Here is a 20,504-nt window from a genome sequence, read left to right on the forward strand (position 1 = left end):
GTTGTTATACCGAGTGGTTGTAAGTTTACATAGTTGTTATACAGAGTGATTTTCATGTTACATAGTTATAATACAGAGTGATTTTCATGTTTATATAGGTGTTATACAGAGTGGTTTTCATGTTTATATAGAGTGTTTTTTATTTAAAAAAATCTGGAAATAAAATTAAAAAATAAAAACCAATTTTTTAAATTAAAATAAAAAACATGAAAAATATAAATAAGAAAAAAATAATTTAAAATAAAAAACCGAAAAAAAAGAAAAAAATAAAAACTGAAATAATTATAAATTTTTCTTTTAAATCGAAATAAAGAAAATCATTAAACAAAATAAAAAAGAAAAGGGAAAACAAAAAGTGAATTAGTGGGAGAATAATTTTTGGAGAAGATTTGGGTGTAGATTATTGATATTTTTTTTAAAATTGAATAATTATACTAATTGATAATTAGAGGGGGCATATATATTTTTTCAGGCCCATTGGATTTACGTCAAATATTATTGACTAATAAATGATTTATCAAGAAGTAAAATTTCAATGCGGGGTTTTGTTATATTATACAACCCTAGAAAATAAGCCGAACATACAAATTTACAATTTTTTTTTTTTTTTAAGGACAAATTTACAATTTAGACACTCAAAACTCAAAATGTTATATGGGCAGTGTATAGAAAATTACCTATAATTTAAAATAGTAAATTATAAATATAATACAAGGGGTAATGGCAAATAGGCCCATGATAAGGGCACTTAATTAAAAGAGAGACATCCAATTTTTTTGTCTTTCAAATAAATTCAACCCATTCAAACTTATTTGCAAACAAGAAAAATCCTTTCATATATACCAAAATTACCCCCAATTCATTGACACCCAATTCAACTCCAATTTCATGATTTACACCCCAATTTAGCCCAATTTCATCAATTAACCAATTTTAACTCTAATTTCAATTTGACCCCAATTTTAACCCTAATTCTTATCAATTCCACCAATTATGCTCTAGCTTCCTTAATATTACACATTGACCCCGGATTTAAACAAATATATCACATTAACCCCCCAATTTTTTTTTTTTCAGAAAATATTTTTTTTTCTGAAATGTTTTTTTTTCCGGCCAGATTCCGGCGTTGACCGCCGGAGACCGCCGGTCTCCGGCGTTGACTTTTTTTTTTTATATAATTTTGTTTTTTCTTAATCTTTTTTTAATTAATATTACTGTCTTGGCTGCTAAATTACTGTCTCCGGCAGTTATTTAACTACCGGAGACAGTAATTTAGCTGTTAATTGACTTTTTTTTTTCTTCAAAAATATTTTAATTAATATTATTGTATCTTGCTAAATTACTGTCTCCAGCAGTTATTTAACTGTTGGAAACAGTGATTTAACTGTTATTTGACTTTTTTATTCTTAAAAATAATAATTTTAATTAATATTACTGTATTCGTTTCCTAAATTACTGTCTCCAGCAGTTATTTAACTGTCGGAGACAGTAATTTAACTGTTAATTGACTTTTTTTTTCATTTTTTTCTTAAAAAAAATATTTTAATTAATAGTACTGCCTTAGATGCTAAATTACTGTCTTCAACAGTAATTTAACTGTCTTAGACAATAATATTAATAATATTACTGTTCGGAAAAATAATATTCATAATATTACTGTCCCAAACAGTAATATTACTGTCTGAGACAGTAATTTAGTAGCTAAAACAGTAATATTAATTAAAATATTTTTTTCTTCTAAGAAAAAAAATTCAAAAAAAAAAAAAGTCAACGCCGGAGACCGGCGGTCAACGGTGGTTGACCGGCCGAAAAAAATTTCAGGAAAAAAAAAAGTTGTCAAAAAAAAAAAAAAAAAAAAAAGTCAACCCCGGAAATCTGGCCGGAATCTGAATATTTCAGAAAAAAAATTATTTTCTGAAAAAAAAAGTTTTGGGGGTTAATGTGATATATTTGTTTAAATATGGGGTCAATGTGTAATATTAAGGAAGTTAGAGCATAATGGGTGGAATTGATAAGAATTATATTGTTGAGGGTATTTTAGACTAAAGACATGGGGATGGGCTTAATTGAGAGACTGTTTTTTTTGTGGACCAAAATGCATTTAAGTCCCATGTGATGGGCCTTTTTGCTATTCGCCCTATATACAATAAACAAATTTAACAATTTATTTAATTATTATTATTATTATTATTATTATTATTATTATTATTATTATTATTATTATTATTATTATTATTATTATTATTATTATTATTATTATTATTATTATTATTATTATTATTATTATTTTTAATTTGAAATAATAACCCGTGGACGAGCTAAAAGAGTAGCTAGTAAAAGGACTATTGGTTCGTTGAGACATGTTGAAGCCGGTTAATACAACAATATGTGGATGAGAGAGGCGGATCATACGTGTGGATATTATGTGTTACTACTTACTAGTAGTTGATGAAATGATTTCATCCGAACACATAAATTATCCCAAAAATCAATTAGACGATCGATGCAGACGACGACGACACATCTGTTTAGTTTGAGTTGCCCTCCTCCTCTTCGTCGTCGTCGTCGTAATCTTCAGTTGAGACCAATCTGTAATCAGCTTGGAAAGCAGACAAGTAAAACAGTAAGCCTGAAAAACATATGGCCTTCCGTCTCACTTTCACTTTTCGGCTGTGGTTTCTTCATTGGTCCCCTGATTGATGGATTGCATTCTAGAGTCGATCTTGTTGTCTACCAAAACGGTGCTATCGATATCGGCCCTCTCCACACTAATATATGGGTGCCTCCTCTACTTGGTGTTTTTTACTGCAGTTTTGGTTTATTACAACTTCTTCTTGATGAAATATTATCTCCTGCTGCACCTCCTCAGGGTAGCTCAGATAAACTAGCTGCTTCTTTCATGTGAGTCTCTCTGTTCGTTTATAAAAATAACCGTAGATCTTGTAAAATTGCGTATAGTCCTCTGCTATGTTTTTATTTATTTTTATTTCAGAGCCCTGGTTGTATTCATTGAATTGAGCGCCGAATTGTACAAAGCTGGCGTGGCGGACAATATCGAAGCGTACATATTATTTGCAGGGGCGGAGTTAGCATGGTTATTGTTGGATAAGACGAGGCTCGGATTTGCAATTGCTTGTCTCGTAGGCCTTTGTTGCCCACTCGCCGAAATTCCCTTTATGAAGTATGATTGTTCAAACATATATACATAATGAAAACTCGATTTTGCTTTATTTTATTTGATTTTATTTTATTTGATTTTTCAGATTATACCATCTGTGGTACTATCCAGAAGCAAATGTTGAAATTTTCGGACAGGTATATATTGTATTTGGCCTTGTTACTAACTACTAATTAATTAATGAACAGATTATTTGTAAGGTGTGGTTTTGTTGATGAATGCAGGGGTTGGTAACTTGGACCATCACTTGCTATTTTGTGTATACTCCGTTCCTCGTAAATCTTTGCCGTTGGCTAAAAACCGTAGTCGTTTCTGCAAGTGCTGAAGACAAAGCTCTGTAGGTAGAGACTAGAGAGTACTATTATTTTGTTCGAATATGTTCAACACAGAAAACACAAATTGCCTATTTAGTTTAATTTGCCGGTATCGAGCTTAGTTTTCATTAGACAAGATATATCTTCTGGAGTATTTTTTGTATGGTTGTTATTACAGAAGATATATTAATATATGAGTTTTTTTTACAAATAACACCCCTGTGAAATCTGGAACGGCTAAAAAATCCCCTATGTTACAAAAAATCACTAAAACCCCACTATGAACATTAGTCAAAGGCACTTTCCCCCTTAAATTGATTTCGTGTTGTGCACTCGCGGATTGTGCGACTGAAGATGCAATATTTGATACGAAAAGTCAGAATTGTCCCTCTAAGATGATGTAATTACCCACCTAGTTTACCACTCTCCTCTCTCCTCTCTCCTCCCTCTCCTATCTCCCTCTCGTGTCTTCGTCTTCATTTTTCTTCCTAGAAACTCAGTAATCAATGGAGAATTCAAAATAATGATTTTAAGAAATTAGGATTTTGCACATGAATTACAAGGAAACGACAATACACTTTTATACCAATTATCCGAATACTCCAACTCAATAATTTCCTCGCCGGCACCTCTCGACGGCCCACCACCCCCGTCCATTCCTCTTCAGCCGGTGTTGCATATTCCGGCGCAGATTCATACAGCAACGCCTGAACATGACTATAGTTGAATATGACCATATGTGACTATATCAACTGTAGTTATATTATTTCTTTATATTGCAGGTTTTTACATTTTCAATTTAAAAATTCCGATTATATAGTGTGGTACAGTTATGTTTATCAAATTATATAAAACAACGAAGATTGCCTATTGTTTACAAAAACAATTCAATCAACATCCACACAAAAAATCACAATTTGAATATTGTTATTACAAATCAACTTGAAACGAAAAAGATAGAACATATTTAAATATGACTACAGTCATATTCAACAATATTCATATTCTAATATGACTACAGTCATATTCAGACAATAGTCATATTTGAATATGACTATAGTTATGTTACTGCTGCTAGTTCAGATCTGAAGAAAAAAAATATATTCGAATATGACTATAGTCATTTTAATACTGCTAGTTTAGATCTGGAAAAAAAAAAGTGAAAAAGAAATAAAAAAATAGAGAAATAGAGACAAAAATATAACGAAAGAGAGGGAGGGGAAGTCGACGACAACGGCGGTGGCAGCGGTGAACTAAAGCGAGAGTGAGAGAGCGGCGACGGTGGTGGTGGACAGATCTGAAAAAAAAAAAAAAAAAAAGGGCAAATGACAAATAGGCTCATGCATGACAAGGGACTTAAATGCACATAGGTCTAAACAAACAGTCTTGCAAATAAATTCATTCTCATGTCTTTTGTTTAAAATACTCTCCATAATATAAATATATCAATTTCATCCATTATACTCTAACTTTCTCAATATTACACATTGACTAACCCCCATTTTTCATAATTTTGAAAAATATTTTTTCAGAAAATAATGTTTTTCTGAATTTTTTTCCGGCCAAATTCCGGCGTTGACATTTTTATTTTTTTTTGGAATTTTTTCTATGATATAGTTGTACACCATTAATCTTTAAGACTTACTTGACTTTAATTATAACTCTAGGGACGAGTTTAAACCACAACGTGTTGTGGGCCCACGACTAGCTTACACCTGAACCATCGAGGATCACACTGCTTGTGTACTTGAAATCCTTAAATGCAACGAGCTAAGATTTATTAGTTAATCTTAGTGTAATTGGAAGTCCATGTGATTAAGTCCAACATTCATAATTTTTAATCATGGATGAGAATAAGTAAAGGATAAGAATCCGACGGAAATTTAGTGAACTTTCTATATAAGGAAGTTTCCCGATTTGGCAAGTCTTAAATTAGGGTTTCCAATTTCGAAAATTGGAAAATTTCAAAGTGGTACTCGTATCGACGAGAATTTTGTGCTCGTCATCAAAATATATTTTTTGTATTTTTGCAAGCATTCGTTTTCTCGAAACGAGCCGAAGAAGAGAGTGGGCTTAAGCTGTTGGGTTTAACCCAACTTAAGCATGTTAGGGCTTTCACAAGGACCGCATAATTATGATTTATATGTCTTGTGAATGATAAACAAGACAAGAATGAAACACATCTCTCTCCATCAGTGTCCACCTTTGTTGTGTTATTGTTGTTGTTGTTATTGTTATTATTATTATTATTTGCATCTTTCACGTGCGATGCACCGGTTAACATTTCAAAGTTTAAAATAATGACTAATTTAATACGTGAAAATAACAATTATAATAAAATTTATTATTATTATTAGGCCAAATATCATCATTAGTCCCTCATGTCTAGGTTTCATACTACTATAGTCCCTCATCTCTCAAATGCACCGCCAAATTCCCTCATCTTTTATGAGTATACCAATGTTGTCCTTGGTTACATATTCCCGTTATATACTAACGGAAAGTCACAATACATAATTAATACGGATAATTTGACAAACACCCCTCATTAGACTCCTTCAATTACAATGAGTCCAAAAAAAATTTACATTTTTATGATAAATCCAAAATAATTTTAATTAATACAAATAAATATAGTTTCACGATTATACACTTTCTGATATCAATTTTCTTTTTATTTTATATTGAGTTATTTCTCAAACCCTAGATCTTATATTTGCATCACGATGGTTCCTTCTATCTTCTCTCTACACCCAAAGCACCACTGCCCCATCAAACGACGAAGCCTTCTCCGCCCTACTCATCCTGGCGAGATCTCTCGCTCCACCACAGATGGAATTGGTCCTGCACCACTCTCGCGTCGTCGGCCCCTTTCTCTTCCCTCTCCACCGTCTCGGCCTTATTTGCTCTCTCTCCGCCGCCGTGCATCCTCCTCAATTAGATGCTATTAGCAATCGTCTGTTCCATTCTTTTTTGTTTATCGGTAATAGTGGAAAGTTTCATGAGTGTTGATTATTCGTGATTTAGATGTGAAGGACAGGGGCATTCACGTGTTTTTTTGTGAATCATTAGTATAGAAATCAAGAGGTGTCATATGTGGGAAAGAAGGAAGTTCGTCTCAAGAAATTACAGAGTGGTTTTCGTACTTTTTACGCTAACTGTGTAAATGCATAATAGTCGTGGTTTTAACACCGTTCGAAATAATGTTAATATGAATGCACATGGTTTTTCTCCCCCATTGTTATGTGGTTTTTAGCATCTAATCGATCGATCCTTTCAAATTACAAAGTGGATTTGACACGATGCCCGGTTTCAAAGTTAAAAGAAAGAGTGGTTTTTGCACGCAAAGTGGTTTTTGCACGCAGAGTGGTTTTCATTAATTACATAGTCGTTTTCGTTAAATGATAAGTTTTCAGTGAATTTTTGTAATGGAATTTGTTAATTACATAGTGATTTTCATTAATTACATAGTTGTTTTCATTAATTATAGAGCGGTTTTTGTTAATTGATAAGTTATTAGTGAATTTTTGTAATAGAATTTGCTAATTATATAGTGATTTTCGTTAATTTACAGAGTGGTTTTCATTAATTAGATAGTGGTTTTTATTAATTACATAGAGATTTTCGATAAGTTTATAATGAATTTTCGTAACGGAATACTATAATGTTTTTTTGTAAGTTTATAGTGAATTTCAATTTGTTAAAAACATTTTTTTTTAAATTTAATTTGAAAACAACAATATAAAAAATAAATAACCAAAATTAAGAAAATGAAAAATAATTTTTTTTAGAAACAAAATCGAATTTCTTTTATGACGAAATCGAAAATAAGAAAAGAAATAAAAATTAAATTTTTAGAATTGATTTGAGAGCATTATTTTGGGCATAAATGTGAAGCGTGATTTGGGGATATAAATTATGGGAAAGATTTGGTTGTAGATTATGTATATAATTTTTTTTTTAATTTGAATAATTATATTAATTATAGTAATAAGTGGGGGCATATATGGGTTTTCAAGCCCATTGAATTTATCTCAAATACCATTAATAAATTATGGATTTATCAAGAATAAAAAACTCAATGAATGGTGTTTGGCGTATTGCCCCTAATTAATAATAGGGATAGTATTGATATTTACGCTTCTATTACATTGCAATTTGCAAGATAAATCATCATTTTTCCAATTTCATGCATTTTTGACAAAAACTTTTTTCAAATTCAACATACCCCTCTATATAGTCAATATTTTTTTCTAGATAATTGTTTAATGAAATATCCAAACTCTAAACTGTGGTAAATTTATGGGTGGAAATTTGAAAGAAATTCCACTAATTTCGATCCAAAAATATCCGAATTTGGAATCGTATTTGTCTTTCCAATTTCCTAAGTTCTGGTTTTTTATTCTTCCGAATTTATTTGGAACGAAATTGGAATGGTATATAAAATTATTGGAAATTTCGATTTCCGATCCAATTTTAGTTCCGAATATTACTACGATTTTTTCGAAATATATAATGTAGTTTTGTGATATATTTTGTAATTTCATAATACAACTTATGTTAAATTTTATATGAAAAATATAAATACCAAAGGGTCAAGCAAATTAAAACATTATGTAAAATATTAGTTGGTATTAGGAAATTTATGTTTCATTTTTTCTTATAAGAAGTCTCTTTTGGATTTTCTTGCATTTTCCTACAATATTTTCATTATATCCGAATTTGGAACTAGAGATATAAACTAAGGCGGCCGTTATATGCAAGCCCATTTTTTTATAAGTTCAAGACCTCCAACATAAAAATACTAATTTACCCTTAATGAAATTCAAAAGTAAATAAAAAACACAAAATATTAAAAAAATAAAAAAATATATTTCCTTTATGCAAGACCAAATAAAATACATAACCCCAGAAATCTCCTTTCATTATTTCAGGACTTAAAAATCTCCTCCTTCTTCTTCACAAAGCCACCAAGAAACCCTACACGCCGAAATTATCAAATACACACCAAACATTCACGATGGAGAACCCGATTTTGTAATCATTAATCGACATTACAACGCCATTTTTTTTTGTAAAATCGAAGTTGTATAGCCGATTTGGTGAACAAATTTCGGCATCAGAACACCGATTTTTGTTAAATAAATCGGTCTGTATAAACCGATTTCCGATTTCCGATTTGCATTCCGTGTTTTTTGGAACGGAATATATAACCCATTTTTTTATTTCAAAACAAAAATGTTTGTTTTGAAAAAGCAATTTCCGATCCATTCGATCTGATTTCCACCCCAAGGTAAACTTTGATTGTAAATATATAAGCAACGTTTGTATTGATTTATAATTTTCTTTTCAAAAAACAATAAACATTACTTTTATTCTTAAATTTTTGGTTCAAAATATATTTTCCCGAAACGAAATGAAAATAAACTTCAATGCTTTCATACATTTTTTTTTCAATGCTTTCATACATTAATTTCATAATATTTGGCACACATTTAATACAAATATATAAAACTTATATTTATGTCTTCTTATATAATTTATGTACAAAAGAAATAGACAAAACAAAAATCAACCAAGTTATGTTACTTGAAAAGAAATTGAAAAAATAAAATAACAAATTTGAGGAATAACTTAATATAAAGTAGGTTAAAAAGTCCTGTTTTCTTACACAAATTAAGAGATTCAAATTTGCATTCAAATCTAAAAAATAAAGATAAAATCCCAATTCTTTTATTTGAATTAAAAGAAAATTATGAATTTTTGTCTAACTTTTTTTTCTTTGTTTATTATAAGTACTAATTAACGGACCAAAACGAATGGTACTGGCCCACACAAAATAAAATATTAATAAATAAAATATATTTGTTGACAGTGGGATTCGAACCCACGCCCTTTCGGACCAGAACCTTAATCTGGCGCCTTAGACCAACTCGGCCATATCAACTTTTATATTACTATATTCTATTGTATTATACAATATCATTTATCCTAAGAACTGGGACATAGTTAATCTTCGAGTAATAACTAGCAAAATTTGTATATAACATAAACTAAAAGTGTAAATGATTATAATACATATTTTTAAATAGAGTATTAATTAGCATATTTATTATTATTAAATAATGTTAATTAAATTATTAACAAATGTAATATAATAATAAAATAAAATAAAGAAAACATTTGAAATAACTTGAGCTTAATCCATTTAAATCTTACGATTCGATTTAAATATTTGAATACAATATAAATGTAAAAAAAATTGACTAAATTCAATAATCTACAATTTGATTCCTATGATTTTTAAAAATTAAATTTTATTATTTTTTTGTAATAAAATTCAATTAAAAAGATATTACTTCAATTATAAATAGTTAATTTGATTAATACATCATTCTCAATAGTTGAGCTTAATCAACTCAAACATTTGATTGAAGCTTACGAATTGAAAGAAATTGATCTCCAACCGATTCAAATCTTACGAATAACATATTTAGATCTTACGATTTTAACGAATTATATTTTATTATTTTATGATAAGATTAAATTAAAAATATATTATACTTTAATTATAAATAGTCAATTCGATTAATATGTTCTTGTCAATAATATTTGCCTTTAAAATACTATTAAACCAAGTATTAAAGAAAATCACAACATGATATTTTGATTCTAGTCACAGCTATAGTTTTATTTTAAATTAGGAAAATTACTTGGAATGAGTTGTGATCTATTTGTATTAAAATAAATATCATCTATATTATTATTTTTTATAAATATATTCTTGTCAACAATTGTCCTATAGTAAAATTAATAATAATTTTAAATGTTCCTGTCAATAGTTGTTCTATAATAAAATAATCAATAATTTTATTATGTTCTTGTCAATAATTGGAATGAGTTAAAATCAATTTTTGTTAAAATAAATATCATCTACATTTTTGTTACGTTATACATATGTTATTGTCAATAATTTTCTTATATACAATAATCAATTATGTCAATACGTTCTTGTCAATAATTAATTTCAATCGGTTCAAATTTTTGAATTAATTTAAGAATTAAAAGGACTTGAGTATAATCAATCCAAATTTTACTATTTGATTAAACTATGTATTAAAAGAAGCCACATATAGTAATTTTTATTCTACTCCTCATATATACTTTATTTTAAAGTAGGATTTTTTTTATAGAGGAAGTAAGAAAATTGATTCAAATGTGTTATGATGTATTCTTTTTTCTTAGTGAACATCTGATTTTATTTTTTATTAGGATTTTTCTATTGGTCTTAATAACATAGGTGAACTTGTATTAAGTCATGCATTTGTATATATTTAATTGATTCAATTATTTGTAGTTTTTAATATTAGAGATTATTAATATTAATAATATTTAATAGTTTCTATTTGTTCTGATATTTGGAGTGATCATTGGGGTCATAATGACTATATGGGTGTAACATACCATTGGATCAATCGTGCATGGAAACTTGAAAAAAAAATAATTGGTTTTCCTGTTATTCTATAGAAGTTGTAGAATAACAACCATGGTCGAACGTATAATTCACATGCTCCGTATTATATGCGATTGATAAATTTATTCTATAGAAGTTATATGTTAATAAAAAAAAATAAAAAAATAAATAACTAAAATGTCATTGCATTAATGGTGCATGTTTTCGCAACAGAGCCAAATAATAAAAGAAAAAAAAACATGGTACTAAACATATTTTTTGACAAGTTAGAGAATATAGTTGGGGTTTGAACTTAGAGCAAGATCAGAAATACTTTTTTCATGTTTATGGAGTTGGTGTGAAATATGTATATATACCATACTCCTGTTCACTAGATTTAGTTTGAGAAACCAAGTGAATTAATATATATTACACATGACTAATATTTAATGGTTCTGGTCGAAATTGAATAAAGATGAAGACGTTTTAGTCGAAGAGTGATTTATTTTTGGAGAAGAAACGTAAGAGTTTGAGCATTGCTTGCTGGACAATCAAGTGGTCTTAGCCAACTTTGCTTGCACTAGTCTTTCCAAGACAGCAGGTTCCAAAGGTATTGGATCAAGACATCGCTCAGCGGTGCTTACTATAACCTGCTCATTCATTCAAACAACAACAAACACATCTTTGTTATCTCATTTTATTCATTTCCCTTCCCTACACAAATGCGACAAAACGTACCTCATCAAGCAAGAAATCAACAGCAGCTTCTTCCTCAGCTATATCCTTTAAACAAGTCTTCAAAAAGTAAATGTCTAACTGAATTTGCTGGAATCCACTGCGGTTAAATGTCTGCAGTCGCACAAACTCTTGTAAACTCTTTAACGAAAGTTTCACTATTGTTGTTATCACCGATTCCTGCCAAATTATAACCAATCTATCTTATTCACAAATTGATCATAATAATAATAATATTATGCCTCATTTTTATGTAGGAAGAAAGAACCAAGGGCTAAAAAACCTGTGTATGATCAATCTTTGTGAAAATTTCCATCTTTTGTTTGAACAATTTCGCCAGGTGGCTCTCTAGAAGCTGGCTTCTAGCCTTCTGAGCATTATTTGACCTGCTCAATTTATCATCCCTCAAAGTATTACTCCGTGAGGATGCGGTGCTCCCATTGCTGTTTGTACGGCGATGTTTATTATGGAGGCCTTGTGGCAAAATTTGCTTTACTTCACTTGTTATATCCTCCAACTAATCCATAAAATATACAAGAATACTTTAGTTTCTCGAGCATTTATTAATCCTCCTACATTATCTTACTGAGAAGGAAGATAAATATTTGACAATTGCATGGGTAGATTTCAACCAAAAAAAGAAAAAATACGTTTGGATGAATTACCTCTTTGAGAAGTAAATCGACAAACATATGCACTTCTCTTGGTTCCTTATGCTGCAAAAGTAGGTGGTAATAAGATAAAGGAGCTATTGAAATATGGAGGAAATAATTCAATTCATAATTCAAAGGACTTTGCTCACCTTGAACCAGTTTGGGGCTGTGAACCTCTTCTTCAGGAGAAGTGATATTTTCAGAGTTCTCATCTTTATGTACTGAAAAATAATGAAACAAGCCAATCAGTATAAAATGCAACCTTGAGTTATTATTTAACATGACATCAAAGTTGATACCAGACAGACATTCAAGACAATAATCGAATACATAATATAATGCTCACAAGGTGCAAGAAAGTTTCCCCAGAAGACCGAAAGATGCGACAGATTTCAACTGGAACAAAAGCAGGACCATGATGTTCAAAGCCACCACCACCACCAGAAAAAGAAGCTAGTTCCTGAAAATTTCAATAGAAACAGTCAGTCACATGATGGGATCATCTGAATAAACAAACAGTTAAAAGCAAAAAAATAAAATGGCAGAGAGGGATGGATCCTTGCCTCAGTAATTCTAGGAATGGCAATTTGTTCAATATAAACAGTTAACTGAGCGAGAACAAGAACAAGACCAGCAGCAATTTTGTCTATCAAATTCACATCTTGACCTGCTGCTGCTGCTGCTGATGTATTACTCTTTCCACAGAGCAAGAGGAAATGGCCATGGAGATTCGTGAAAAAATCTTGGAACCCTCTTTGGACCCAATCAATTGTTAAGTCTCTCAATTTGAGTAATAATTCCGGTTTTTCATCAATTAGCAGTTGGAAATCCTGAAGATCACAAGGATAAAGTTTAAACATTACGCAGCACATGTGTGATCATATATAGAAAATAGATACATAATCAGCTAAAAAATTGATATCCAAGTCCGATGGAGTATAAATCAACATGTTAACCAATGTCTTCAGATCAACCTATATTGTTCAGACATTAATGATACGGGTCGTGACACGTGTTGTATATAAGATACTTATCCTAGACATTCTAGTATTTGACATGGATTTCAAATATTAAGAGCATTTAAATATGGACAATACCGGATAAATGGAAAGGGAAAGGAGTGCTTCATTAAAGCAAAGCTGAAAGATAAAGTGTACTACATCATAATACTACAATAAGGCTGATATTAAGGTGGACTTGCAGATTTATATACCTATGTTGGAGTTTACAAAACAAGTCACTTACTTTCTTTTCATTAACATATATTGCATACCCCATAAGTTTGATTCAAAATAATATATAATCCAAATCCCAAATGACTTCATGAAAATTTGAAAGGGACGAACAAGCTCATTTGTGTGGAAAGAAGAAATAATCACTAGAAACAATAATCTTTATCGAAAAAGAAATAGAGGGAATGAGAAATATAATGTCAACAAGAAATATTAGTGTAAGAGAACATGAAAAAGACAACATATAAAATATGTTTTTTCTACAACTTTTGTATCTTTACCAGCAAGGCATCCAAACTACCCTGGATTACTGCCCTTTTGCTTGCTTCAAAGGCTGTCTCCAAAGAATTTTCTTCCACTGTATCCTCTTTCGGTGCAAATTGGACTTTCTTAAGCGAGTCTGCAAGATAACAAGAAGCTACAGTGATCACCCATAACTTCAATTCGACATGTTCATAATCTCCAACAATTACTATTTTTTTTAATAGATTGCAGAATATATATATGTGTGTGTGTGTATATATATATTGGATTTCAAGCCTAAATTGACATAGTTCAATCACAAGTCCTACATAGGAGAATATTTCACAAGTTCAATTTTGAAAAAAGGAGAATATTGTAAAATTAACACAAAAGGTCGTACGGCATCAAATGCACCACCAGAAACAAATATGTTAATCTTGTGGGTTTAATCAAGTATATACTAACCTGAAATATTAACTAAAAGGCGACCAAATGCACTGGATATATAATCTTTGACAGCAACACGGGCATACTAAAAACGGAAAGTTATCAGCTTATAAGTCTAAGATAACACAATTGGGTAAATTATTACATAACGTAGTTTAATCAGGGTTATTGAGACCTGCAAAGCAAACTCAGGCAAGGAAGCTTCGGGTAGCACTTCATCCATAAGAAGCACATCAGTCCAAGTAACTCCTGGAAAACATAAAAATTAATCAGTACCAAATTCAAGGATAACATTCAATTGGCGCCAAAATTCGAGCAGACAATAATTTACAGAAATTCAAAGATAAAAGACTCTACAGATGTGTCATTAAAACATATACAATTTAGTGTTCCATGCCGTTGGGCTGGAATAAGGCGAGAAGGAAAAAGTGCTTAACCGTTTTCTAACCAAGTAAGTCGATCTCAAACTTCCCTTAACATGCACAGCTATATCCTACCTCATCTTTGGGTGTTTTATCTATCCAAACTGGACTTTCTTGTTTATCTATCTTTAGGTGATTAATCTATCCAAAAATAGACTATCTACCCAAAGCATTTTACAATTATGTCCTACCCTTGCCCAGTGCATATTGTAGCTAACTACACCATCCTAAGATGCTGCTAAAAATGTACAGACCTGATCACCATCCACAAAATAATAAAAGAGACGGCATAGATAGGACTGTCGAACACGAAAATTGGTAGTTGTTTATATCTCTGTAGATGTAAGATGAAAATACCCATGATCTAAAGAGTTAGAATAGAAGAATAGAGGATTCAATTAAACAATTCAGTTAGACAGAGATAGCCATAGATACAAACTAGGAAAGACTTCTTCCGCAAGACAAACAAAAATTTACTAACATAGATAGGAAAGAATTGCCAAATAAAATAGATTTCTATTTTAACACAAATTCCTAACTATATTCCAACACTCGCCCCTCAAGTTGGAATAACTTAACAGACAAAAGAGGAATGCAAAAATAAAAATAGAAACAATTCAAGTAATTCTCTAGGAGTCCCCCTCTGTAGACAGCTTGATAGTTCACATCATCTTCAGCAGCATGCAAACAGATAGTAGTTCAGTCATCATAGTCGAAAACAAAAGACAAACTATGCAGTAGTCTAGTCAAACTTGACTGACACAGAGAGACGCACAATAACAAAAGTAGCGGTAGCAGAATCAAAATTAATTGGCAGATAGATAATAGAAAAATTTGATATATAGACAACCATCGTGTCAAATGACTCAATCCAAACAAGCTCATTGAATTTGTTATTATGGATTTAAAATCCTTCTTTCACCCTTAGGGAATTTCTTTTCAAAAGTCTCTCTCTTTCAAACATATTTGACTCTCTTTCACACATGATTTTACTACTACCGTAACAAATGTCTTCACTAAAATACAAACATCACTTTTTTCAACTTATTCTTTCAATATACCTGTCTCTGAACACCATTTGACATGATTTGATGGCTACACTGTAAATCTCCTCCTCGAAGTACAAAACACATTTCCTTATCTATCAAAGTCTTTCCCTAAGACATTTTTTTCCCAAAACAAAATTAAAAATATGGCCCCAAAATAGGGCCAAACATAGTCAAAGTAATTATTAACTTCAATTAGTTAACTCTGTCGTCTTAACCTTCTGGAAAAGTAGGTATCCGACAGATAGAGATCCCAATGACAGCTATGAGAAAACATATATAAAGGATAATTTTTAAGATAACCTTAATGTAAGTTGTTAAGACATAAGGATTTCTTCCCTCAAACGAGGCAATAATACTTAACAAGTATCCATGAATTCAAAGCCATCATCATACTTGAGCATAATTTTAAAATCTTATTCCTTTGTCGATTTGTCGTAATCTTGTATATCCTTACATATTCTTTAAGATATCATAAAGGCAATCCAGGTTCATGTAGTGCTATAATTTCTTCAACCCATTAACTACGATGCATTAGAATAAACTACCCCCCCCCCCCCCCCACATGGACAAAATGTTGCTGCATATCAACAAAAAATGAAATGATGAAAAGCTATAACTCCTGAAATATTGAAAGTAGTAGTTTTAATAATGATCGTCAATAATAGCATACTCTGACAGAGCTAACTTACGAAGCATTGTTAGAAGATCTGCAGCACAAACTTGCTTCGTGATTTGTTGATGAGTAGCTTCGAAGTGCCTAAGATTCAAGCCAAATCAACGTTATATATAAGAACTTTGCCTATCATATAGACAATAGTATAAACCAAAATAAAACTGGTTAATAGTAGCAGCCATACTTCTTAACGAGGTCTTGTGCGAGTTTAGATAGTTGCGGTTCTGAATGCAAGAATATAACTTTATAAGCTCGCACAGCTTCCGCAAATTCACGAATAGAAGCCTGAAAGTAAGTAACGCTTGGTAAATAAATGGCAATATTAGAATTATACGATTAACAAAGAAAAAAAAAGTTATGCATAATTTTTTGGCATCTAAATTTCAGCGTAGCAGTTGAATATAATAACAAGTTGCCTCACGAGAAGAATGCATTTTTCAAGGATGGACTACACCATGATAACAAAATAAGTAACGTATATTATGTGTTTGGTACAGAGATGCTTATATCAAATGTGTATGATGTACTCTTCTTTTTATTTCACATACAACAAAACTATTGCACAACTACTTATTTTAGAAAATTTCCAAACATGTGAAAACAAAAAGGTAGATATGCTAAATGCTTTCATGATTGTTGCACATAATTCGAGTTTATTGCAGTTAGTACCCCAATTTTACATCGAATTGCTAAAAAAGTACCGTATGTTATTTTACTGCAAAAACCCCCATGTGATCTAATTTTTTTTAGCAATTAGTACCCCTGTTTAGAAAGTTGTGTGCTAAACAAAATTGAATCATAGAAGGGTATTTGCCAATAAAATAACATGGGGTAGTTTTTTAGCAATTCGATATAATACACGAGTACTAATTGCAATAAACCCCACATAATTTCTTTCATCACCTCATGTATTGTAGCATCAGATGGGTCTGGATCACTACCCTGGTTAGGAGGCTCATTAACATCAACTGACAAATTTGTTAATTCCTTCGATTCAAGATGCAGGTCAACGAGGAACTGTTCCAACTTCTCAAACAATTTAACCTTCAAAGTTTCAACCTATTCAAAGAAACGGTAAAAACTATTAACAACAAATACATAGATACACTAATACGGGATGTTAAAATACTTCTTAACCACATAATTGCATGTCAGTAGACATTATAAAATTCCACAAACAGCACTCAAATCAAATTTACCTATTTTAAGTTATTATTGAATCAGATAGATGCATTAAAATATGTCATGAAAGAGACAAAATCTGTAGATACAAACCGGAAAATCCAATTGCTTAAGAAGCATGACAGCCTCAGCTCTTGCTTGTATTGACTCGGAATCCGAGAAAACCTTCCCCTGAAAAAAAATAGTTAAATTTAAAACATCATGTTTCTTCAAAATATTTTTATCAGATAAAATACCAATTTGTAAGCTGGCTGAAATTCATTCCAAATCCAAACGACCACGTGTGTACGTTCACAAGGAGTAAAGGAAATGAGGGAGTAGGTAACCTTTCAGCATAAAACAAATATGAACTTGTTCCATTTTTTACCCTTCTTAAAATGATCTATAACTTGAATAGCATGTCCATATGGTTAACCCTATAAACCATGTTGCAACTGGGAAATTCCATGATTTTTTACCCTTCTTAAAATGATCTATAACTTGAATAGCATGTCCATATGGTTAACCCTACAGTAAACCATGTTGCAACTGGGAAATTCCATGATTTCTTGAAATTCTCAAACAACTCTTAGCTGCAGAAACTAGGTGATGAAATATATGTATGCTTATACAAGATTTACGGGAGATGGTGTCTATAAATTTGGTACCGTTGTTTCTATAATCTGAAAACATGACATAGTGAATTTATTTATTTTCCAAACCGAGTTTTTTCTTGCCATGAAAGGGATTGATACGTATTGGTGAAGGTAAATCTGTCTAATTATCTTTATACACGTCCATAAGGATTACGAACCGAGGAACTCAATTCAAGCGGTGAAGAAAAACAAGGGGGGAAAGAACATGCCTGTAAGTTTTTGATGATTATAGTAACAGCCTCTTCGGACGCTCGTTTACAGTCTTGAAAAGAAGACTCGCCATATGCCTAATAGCAGTAAGAAGGAACTGTTAGGAGCTAATACAGTCACTGATGAAATAGACTGGTCAACATTATGGATTGTACATTGAAACTGTTAGGGAAGAATATAAAACCTTGAAAATTGGCATGGCTCCAGTATAAAATTTGACTGCTTCAGCATAGGTTCCTGATTTGATACACTTCTCAAGTCTTGTAGGTAGATCATAAATAAACTGCTCCAACAACAAAAGCGAACATCTGTTCAACTCATAAATGACTAGATTTACAAGGTGCATTAGAAATTTACAAAAAATGAATAAAAAGAAAATGAACCTTTATCTCATTTGAACCAATATAGCATCTAATTGTTCAATTAACAAATCTCTTGATTTATGGATGTTCTATTCCTCTAATTCATCATAAAAGTTCACTACTTCCAAGGTTGTCTATGGGTGAAGGTAATGTAGGATTAATACGTCACTCTAATACCTGAACTTTTCGCAGAAGATTGCGTGTGCGGTGCAACTTCTCTATATGCTCTCTCTTTTCGAAAAGAGAAGTGTTGACTCCATCACTCCTAGTTTGCACCGATGTTATCTAAACATTTTAAAAACGGAAAATCTTAAGTCAGTGTCGTTCTTCTCCATGTATCCTCGTATCTAAATTCTGAAGTAACATTTGCAAGTGACGTAAACAAATCTATACCAAACACCTTTTCCAAAAGCTGCTCCATATTTGTCTCCATGCCAAAAATGTTATTCTTCATCCTGCAAACACAGGAATAAAATAGGAAACGATTAGGATGACGACTGAAAGTGACTACTTGTGGGAAATTAACATCCTGAAAATGAAGCAGATAGTTAGGTCAACCCTTTACTAACCCAATACAACAATTAGTACATAGAATTCAACAACAAGATTTATCCATAGAATTTTAAACTTATCTATCTATGTTTGTGACGAATTGAAACAAGAGATTTTACTTTTTGATTGTATCTGTGGCGCTGATGAATTTGTTGTAATTCTCATATACCAACATTTGAAGGTCGGTGTCAAGATTTTTAATCTCGGCAGCCATTTCAACATGCTTGTGAAGAAGACCCTCCAGATTTGACTTTTGTACCTACAGAATCAATCATTCAGTAAGCTAATAAATCAAGGGAAACATATTGCTACAATTAAAGGCAAACAATTAAATCTATTTCAGTAGAGGAAACATATTGCTACAATCGATTGTACTAACTATCCTTATAGACAGACAGCATTCTCATTTGTACCACTGCCATTTTCATTTGTACTCATAGTTCATGATATCTGAACTCAATTGCTAATGATTAGGTCGAACTCATTTTAATTAATTGATAATTCCACCGCAAGAAATTCTCTACCGAGACAAATAGGGAAAATGAATAAATCAACTAAAAATAAATTAACCATCAAACATTGGGGATTCAATTCAAGGAAAAGAAATTTAAAAAAAAAAATAATAATAATAATAATGAAGGTTAGAGGAGAAGAAGAGTACTAGGAGATTCATGTACTGATCGGCGTCGAATGAAGTGGTATTGATAGTGTCGAGTGTGGCGAATCGGGAAGAAGTGTTTCGGGGGAGAGAAGGAGAAGAAGTAGAAGAAGAAGAAGAAGAGTGATCTGGAGAATAAAAACTAGATAACAGATCTCTCATTCTCTTCGCCTTGTCATCCAACTGCACTCCTTCAACCTCCATTTTTTCTTTCTTATGTGCGAGCGAATTTGATGATTCGGAAATCCACCGGCAATCGCCCAACTGAAAAAAGAATACACAGCGCTCAAATTAAGAAATGGGTTTGTGTTGATATCGCTATTTTCCTCTCCAACCCAGTAAATTTAAGTTTAGTTAAAAAAAAAAAAAAAAAAAAAAAAAAGGCTACTTAATTAAAAGGGACGTCCAATTTTACTGTCTTTCATATAAATCCAGTTCATTCAAACTTATTTGCAAATAAAGAAAATTGTTTTATATATACCAAAATTACAATCAATTTATTGAAA

The 20,504-nt window shown here is 31.2% G+C and overlaps 2 protein-coding genes and 1 non-coding gene across 3 annotated transcripts; 1 reads left to right on the top strand and 2 right to left on the bottom strand.

Annotated features, from left to right (window-relative positions):
• The first annotated feature begins 2,370 nt into the window (after positions 1-2,370).
• Positions 2,371-3,706, top strand: LOC105956611 (insulin-induced protein). The gene is made up of 4 exons (XM_012980465.2): positions 2,371-2,901; positions 2,993-3,181; positions 3,264-3,315; positions 3,403-3,706. The coding sequence occupies exons 1-4, from the start codon at positions 2,504-2,506 to the stop codon at positions 3,517-3,519; spliced, it is 756 nt and encodes a 251-aa protein (XP_012835919.2). The 5' UTR covers positions 2,371-2,503; the 3' UTR covers positions 3,520-3,706.
• Positions 3,707-9,358: 5,652 nt separating this feature from the next.
• TRNAL-AAG (transfer RNA leucine (anticodon AAG)) lies at positions 9,359-9,439 on the bottom strand. The gene has a single exon. It is a non-coding gene; the product is annotated as a tRNA-Leu (tRNA).
• Positions 9,440-11,135: 1,696 nt separating this feature from the next.
• Positions 11,136-20,388, bottom strand: LOC105956610 (Vps51/Vps67 family (components of vesicular transport) protein). Its single transcript, XM_012980463.2, has 20 exons — positions 20,002-20,388; positions 19,460-19,599; positions 19,189-19,243; positions 18,966-19,073; positions 18,611-18,709; positions 18,426-18,503; positions 17,675-17,752; positions 17,303-17,458; positions 16,584-16,684; positions 16,416-16,483; positions 14,431-14,504; positions 14,274-14,340; positions 13,847-13,965; positions 12,897-13,163; positions 12,680-12,793; positions 12,483-12,554; positions 12,346-12,396; positions 11,964-12,197; positions 11,684-11,860; positions 11,136-11,595 (listed from the first exon to the last, which is right to left on the bottom strand). The coding sequence occupies exons 1-20, from the start codon at positions 20,200-20,202 to the stop codon at positions 11,497-11,499; spliced, it is 2,358 nt and encodes a 785-aa protein (XP_012835917.2). The 5' UTR covers positions 20,203-20,388; the 3' UTR covers positions 11,136-11,496.
• Between the last annotated feature and the right edge of the window lie 116 nt (positions 20,389-20,504).

The sequence above is a fragment of the Erythranthe guttata genome, chromosome 14, assembly GCF_056151865.1.
Source record: "Erythranthe guttata isolate IM_541 chromosome 14, IM_541, whole genome shotgun sequence".
NCBI lineage: Eukaryota > Viridiplantae > Streptophyta > Magnoliopsida > Lamiales > Phrymaceae > Erythranthe > Erythranthe guttata.